At 42.0% G+C, this 7333-nt stretch overlaps 1 protein-coding gene across 1 annotated transcript; it reads left to right on the forward strand.

Moving 5' to 3' along the window:
* Window positions 1-309: 309 nt before the first annotated feature.
* SERPINA1 (serpin family A member 1) lies at window positions 310-4498 on the forward strand. Its single transcript, XM_026849663.1, has 4 exons — window positions 310-961; window positions 1646-1916; window positions 2454-2601; window positions 4289-4498. Exons 1-4 carry the CDS (start codon window positions 310-312, stop codon window positions 4496-4498), a joined length of 1281 nt encoding a protein of 426 aa, XP_026705464.1.
* The last annotated feature ends 2835 nt before the right edge of the window (window positions 4499-7333 follow it).

A 7333-nucleotide genomic window follows, 5' to 3' on the forward strand; every position in this document is an offset into this window, starting at 1 on the left:
TCAGAGGCAAGAACTATTACTTCAGGCATAATATCTCACAAAAGCCTACATGACATCAATTCTTCCCTGGTGATGCCACGTTGATGTCTTCCTTCCTTTTCTCTTTGGTCAGACACTGAGAGAACTGACTAGAAATAGGCTATCCAGGAGGCCAAGTAGAAAAGTATTTCTAAATTGAAGAGTAATCCTAAAGACTGACATCTGAAAATCAGTAACTAGAATACAGAAACTATTTTTATGCAGGAAAGATAAAATTCTCCCATTCTAAAAGCTGATTATTCTTTTTTAACAGAATTGTTCAGAAGGAAAATGAAGTCTGCATTTCATCTCTGTTTGTTGTTTCTTGGACTTCAAGCCCAGGGTCAACATAAATCCAGTCTCAATGAACAGCAGGAACAAAAAATACCCCATTTCCCAGAAGACCATTCCCAGGCTGAAGGTGAAAACTTGGCTCATGTCAAGATAGCACCCAGCAATGCTGACTTTGCGTTTAAGTTTTACAAGCAGGTCAGAGACGAGGTGGGCAACAAGAACATTTTCTTCTCTCCTTTGAGCATCTCCACTGCCTTTGCAATGCTTTCGCTGGGAGCCAGATCAAACACACTTCATCAGTTGCACAAAGGCCTCGCCTTCAACCTGACAGAGATGGAGGAGCATGAGATCCATGAGGGATTTCAACGTGTCTTGCAGCTGCTGAATGACCCCCACCGAGAAATCCAGTTGAACATGGGCAATATCCTGTTCATAGATGACCAGCTGAAACTGGTCCAAAAATTTTTGGATGACGTCACAAATTTTTATTATTCTGAAGCTATTTCTAGTAAATTACAGAATTCTGAAGAGGCTGTAAAGGAAATCAATAAGTACATAGAAACAAAAACCCATGGAAAAATTGTTGATTTTCTTAAGAGTCTTGATCATGAATCTGTGATGGTTCTGGTTAACTATATTTTCTTTAAAGGTGAGTGACAAACATAGATAGGAGTTATACACATAAGCTCTGGAAGTTTTATCCAGGTGTAAGAAATATAACTTTTTTCACATTGTGAACCTATGCTATCATCTAATGTAAAATATGGCTTTCTACTTTTAAGGAAATTTTTGAATTTAATCTACTATTTAAGGAAATATTTGAAAGCCAGATATGAAGAATAATTTTTCTGTATGAGTTAAAAAAAAAAGAAAGAAAAAAATCAACTCATAGAAATACTGATCAATGTCATATCAATTTTAAAGAGATTCAGAGCTGAAAATATTCAGAAAGGATGAGTGTGTCAGCTTATGATCATTTGTTGAAAGGTATAGGCGTTTGGGTGTGCAGGAGGTGGTCAAACATGGATGACACTTGTATGAAAGGAATAAGCCTGTGTAGTGGCAGTCTGTGGAAGTTTTACAATTGCATTAGCAGGCAAAGGCTCTTTTCCATGATCTCAGCCCATATTATTCGTATGTGATTTTTATTAGAACCATTGAAATGATGTAGAGCTTCATTCCATGGCCAGGGAACAAGCATCCTTAAACTGAGATAGGACTGTTGTTACTTTTACAGTTCAAATACAGCGTTTTAAGCATCAACTAATGTGACATGTCTTTATTAGTCCCTTTTTCAATTTATTCAATTCTATACCTATTCTTTTGTTAAAAGGCTACTGGGAAAAACCTTTCAACAATTTAGCTACCAGAGACGATGACTTCTTGTTGGATACCAAGAATTCTGTTAAGGTCAAAATGATGCATCAAAACAAAGCCTTTAATATCCATAGGGATGAGAAGTTGTCTTGCTGGGTAGTAGAAATCCCATACAAAGGAAACGCTACTTCATTGTTTGTTCTGCCTGATGAAGGGACAATGAAGCAGGTGGAGGACTCTCTGCTAAAAGAAACAGTGTCTAACTGGATGCAATCACTTGAAAAAAGGTAATCTTTTAACTGCTGCTTTGTTTAAATATTGAACAGGCTGCAACTACTCATCCAGGCAAAGTAAAGCTTAGGATGCCACAACGAGTTGCTAAGCAACTCTGAGAAGCAAATATTGCACAGGTTTTTTTAACAAGGTATCAGGTGATTTTGTAGGAAAGGGGAACGCTCTCCTCAGATCCCCCTGTCACAGCAGCGGGAGCGCTACCAGCTGTGAGGATCCTGCACATGGGTACATTGCCCTCAGGAGCCTGTTTTGAGTAGGAAGAATCCAGTTCAAAAGAAAATTTATTTTTCTCCAGTCTGGATGATACTTTCTAGCCAGCCACTTTCATAAATCAGCGCTCTGTCCCTGCACCACTGCGGCTGGTGGGACAGGTATTTCAATTTCTGCTTCTCTAACATAGGATTTATCACTGTTTTAGAAAGCTAAGCCTTAGCTCCACAGGTATTTGGGATGGGTGTATATCTGCAGCAGCTACTGCACCAAGGGATCTTTCCATAATAAACTCACATTTTTCACTTATTTTTGAAAAGAAAAATCTACTTGGATCTTCCAAAATTCTCCATCTCTGGTTCCTATGATGTTAAGAACCTGTTTAAGAAAATGGGTGTGACAGATGTGTTCAGTGTCCAGGCTGATCTCTCCAAAGTGGCAGAAAATACTCATCTGAAGGTTTCCAAAGTAAGTATGCAAACAGAAGTGGTAATGAAGTGTTTAGTATGTCTTGCTTGCATGTGGGTTTTGCCTCTGCAAATAGGCTGATCCCACTTCTGGAGTCTAGTCATGGCTTATTGATGGTAACATAGGAAGGAAAATGTTAGGCATTAAATGGCTGTTGTTCCTACAGTTTAATATAAAATTTTTTACCGCATAGCAATCCTGCTAATTCACTTGAAAGTCTCTGAAGAAGAAAACAGATCTAGAAAGGATAACAGAAACAATTTCACAAGAAGCTGGTGTAAAATAATCAATGTATGATGAGAGCCATAGCTGTGATATAAGTTTGGGAATAGTCATTCTTATCCTATGTATACACCTTTCATTACTGCATTATCTGAGCACCTCAGAACTTATATGGACAACAGACTTGTGGGACAAGGATAGCCCCATTTCACAAACAAGAAGCCAATACACATGTAAGTGATTTCCCTGGTGTCTGAGGGAATATATGCCTTGCGTCATGAGGAAGTGATCCTTCCCCTGTATTCTGCACTTGTGAGACCACCTCTGGAGTACTGCACATCCAGTCTGGGGTTCTCCAATGCAAGAGATATGTGGGCATACTGGAGCAGAGGAGTCCAGTGGAGGGTGAGCAGGACAGCCTCATGGCTGGAGCATGGGATGTATGAGAAGAGGTTGGGAGACCTGAAGTTTTTCAGCCAGAAGGGAAGGAGAAGGGGGGTTCTTAGTGCTGGCTACAGATACATATTAGGAGGGTGCAGAGAAGATGGACCCAGACTCTTCTTGCAGGTGTACAGTAATTCGACAAGAGACAATGCACACAAGTTAGAAAATGGGAAATTCTCATCAGATATTATGTAAAAAAATTCACCATGAGGGTGATCAAAAACTAGGATGGGTTGTTTAAAGAGGCTGTGAAATTTCCATCCTTGGAAATACTCAAACCCTGACTGGATGAGACCCTGTGCAACATTATCTAGTGTCAGAGCTGACACAGTGCAGGGTGGTTGGTTGCATTAGATGAACTGTAGAGGTCCTTCCAACCTATATTATTTAATGACATTGTGATTCCTCACACTGAATAATACCTTATTCCACATGTAAACACCTGGATTACAGATATAAAACAAGTGAATAGAGGAAGGATAGCAGGACCTCATGAGAGGAAATTTCTGATGTGTTATGGACAATGAACAAACACTAGGGACTGGCCAAAGACAATGAAATAAGATCACATGAATTCAGAAATATGAATTTGCCATACCTACCATAGAAAGCCCTGTAAAGTCAAGTCATATCAGTGGGCTGTATTACAGAAAGACACCCTATAAAACTTGTCACTATTGTGTCTTTGCTGAAAGAATTCTTTTGCATACACAGAAAAAGATGAAAAACGAAAACTTTCTTCTTTTGTGTTAAATGCTAAGGACAAAATGAGAAACAACAGAACAATAAAGGTTCTCTATGCTGCTCAGTTTCTGCAAGCAGCCAAATTTGATTCTCTGAGTGCTGAGGAAAACCCTCCCTGAATTCAGAGCAAACTTTGCTTGTCTTGGACAACAGTTCTACACTCATTCTGTACTTTCTTTTAAGAATTACCTTCTCACGGTGTTAAAGCAAGCAAGTTTGTCCACAGCTACTTCTACTCTTTAGATTATTTAGATCTTAATCTTTGCTTCCCTTGCAGGCAATGCACAAAGCCATGGTGGATGTTAGTGAGAATGGCACAGAGGCTGCTGCAGTGACCGTAATAGAAGTGGTACCAATGTCTGCACTGTTTCCTCCTCCTCCTCATATCAAATTCAACAGACCTTTCCTGATGCTGATTTTTGACAAAATCAGCCACAGCATCCTCTTCATGGGAAAAGTTGTCAACCCAGCTGTCAAGGAAAACTAAGCCAGACCACTTATACTCCCCAGTGCAGAGATCGCTTGTGCATATTCCAGGGACTTTGCAAAAAGGGACAAGAATTGATCCATAATTAACAAATAAATAAATATTACATGAAGTAATTATTCACTTACACACAGTTGGAGACAAGCATGAGTGAGCCATGTTTCCAAAACGACCCAGGCCAAATAGGCAGCCATGAGATCTTCAACAGATAAATGTTTTCCTACCTCACTCAATCATCACTGGTGCCGTTGTCCCTTGCATGAAGATAAACGTTCCTATTCCTCGCTGAGAAACAACCTAAGTCTCCCATTTCCTGCATATCAAGTCCTCAGCTCAAAAGCCACAAATCTTTCCCCTTCAGCTGAGAAACCATCCTTTCCTTTCCTCTCATTTCACTGTGAATCACAAGAGAAATCTCCATCTTTGAAGTCCTTCCAGGGCTCAGTGGCTAAGAAGGGAAACAAACACAGACCTGTTAAATCTTTCCTCTCCTAGATGGTGGATGCTCCTGGGTAAAGGATAATCCTTTCCAAGGATATTTCCTTGACAGCTGCCTCCTAGCACCCTAAACCCTTGCTCCCATCTCCATTCCTCATGATTTGCTCCAGAGTAAGGGGCCAACTTTTCTGGCAGGGCAAGAATTTAGCTTCTGTGTCAGTGAAAGCCACACATCATTGCTCAGGTGGTCATCCTTTATAGTCTTGTGTATGTACAGTAAAGCCTGGTGGTAAAGAAGTTGGTGTTACCAGCAGCATGATGTGAATGGAGAACTGTGCTGCAGCAGATTAATTTAATTTATTGCCAATTAAAAATAGAGTAGGATCATAATAAACAAAGACATAATTAAAAACACCTTTCTCCCATCCCTCCTGTCTTCCCAGGCTCAATTTCACTCCTAACTCCTCTACCTCCTCCCCCTAAGAAGCGCAGGGGAAGGGGGAATGGGGGTATGGAGATATGGTGGTCACTGTCAGTTTATAATGCTTCATTCTCTGCTGCTCCTTCCTCCTCACAATCTTCCCCTGCTCCAGCCTGATGTTCCCCCCACAGGTGACAGTCCTTCACAAACCTCTCCAGCATGGGTCTTTCCTAGAGGGTACAGTCTGTCAGGAACAGATTTCCTCAGTATGGACTCATCTCCTTGGGGCCACAGATCCTGTCAGGATCCTGCTCCAGCTGCAGCTTCCTTCAGGGCACAACCACTTGCTCTGCTGTGGGGTCCTCCATGGGCAGCACTGTGCATATCTGTTCCACCACGGTCCTGCATGGGCTGCAGGGGCACAGCTGCCTCACCATGCTCTTCTCCAGGGGCTGCAGGGGAATCTCTGCTCAGGCACCTGGAGTAACTCCTCCCCGCCTTCTTCCCTGACCTGTGTGTCTGCAGGGATGTTTCTCTCACACGTTTTTTTTATTCCTCCCTCTCACAGCTGCTGCATATCATTTTTTACTATTTCTTAAATACACTTTCTCAGAGGCACCATCATCTTGGTTGAGGGGCTCAGTCATGTCCCGTGGTGGGTCTGGACCCAGCGATGTCCACACGGGGCAGCCCCAGCCTCTCCTCACAGAGGCCGCCCTGCCAGCACCTCTGCGCAGGCACCTGATAACGGAAACACAATCCGAAAATAGTATCAAGTTCAGTAAGAGGAACGATGTTTAATGGACGGGTAAAACGCTTTGACGGTGCTAATGAACTGTCAGGAGCTGCCATTAGGATTCCTTCACAGTTTCCTCTCAGCCTCAAGGACTGGTGGGCCTCCAGGCACTCGGCAAAATGCAGCCTGAGCTAAGCAACCTCCTCCCAACATTTCCAGCCTCAGCTCCGCTTTCCACCTGAGGAGGGGCAGGAATCACAGCTTTACCTGAGAGGGCCTGGGGCTCCCTGCCACTGCTGGAGGGGTTTGGCTCCTGGCTAGGATGAATCAGAAATACTAAATGCTTCTGCTGTTGTGGCTTGGTTTGGAAAAGCCTTGACAGGTCATACGGATGGGAGAAAACCATAGTGTGCATATTTGCAGTGAGACATAATAAGGCCTTTCATGTGGGCAAGCACAGACCTCTTCCCAGACCTATGGGCAAAAAAACCCAACTCTAGGCAACCTATTAATACAGACGTAAAGATTTCCACCATGAAAAATATTTTCTCTGTAATCATCCCCTTGTCTCCAGATTTTAAAGAAAGAAAATCAGTAATGCTTGAAAACTGCTCTATGGAAAACCTTAGTCAGCTATCCCTGCCTAACTGATGTTCTCTCTCAGGAAAATAAAATAAATTGTTTCAGCAGTGCTTGAGGGGGTGAACCTCTGCTGCTGGAGCCAAGCCAAGGATTTCAGCTCTGCACAGGGCTGCTAAACTGCAAGTCTCTTTATCCACAGCTACTAATACAGCTTGCACAGTCATTGCTCCCCTGCTTTGGGAGTGTTGAGGTTTAGATGAACAGTTAACTGTGCACTATTTGGGACATGTTAGAGGGAAGGCAAGAATGAGAGTAAAGAGGAAACTGTTGATATTACTTCATTTCTTCCCTCCCTCTCTGCCCGCTCCTGGAAAATGAAAACCAGGAACAACACTAGTCTTTTTGTTCAGTTGTAAATATTACATATCTGAAACAGAAACCTTTATAAAAATTCTTGATTATCTTCTTATCAGAACTGTGAGATTTTCTTAATGAAAATAATGCAAGTTCACTTGGTGCCCTATGGGTTAAAGGCAGTTATTTGAGGGTGGAAAAATTATTTCAGTTGATAGTTCCCAGCTATGCTTTTGCAACTTCCCTACAACTGCAAATAAGAACAACCACTCAAAAAAATTTTAAAAGGCAGGCCAATGATTTC

This window comes from Athene cunicularia, assembly GCF_003259725.1.
Source record: "Athene cunicularia isolate RWA chromosome 5 unlocalized genomic scaffold, athCun1 chr5_part1, whole genome shotgun sequence".
Lineage (NCBI taxonomy): Eukaryota > Metazoa > Chordata > Aves > Strigiformes > Strigidae > Athene > Athene cunicularia.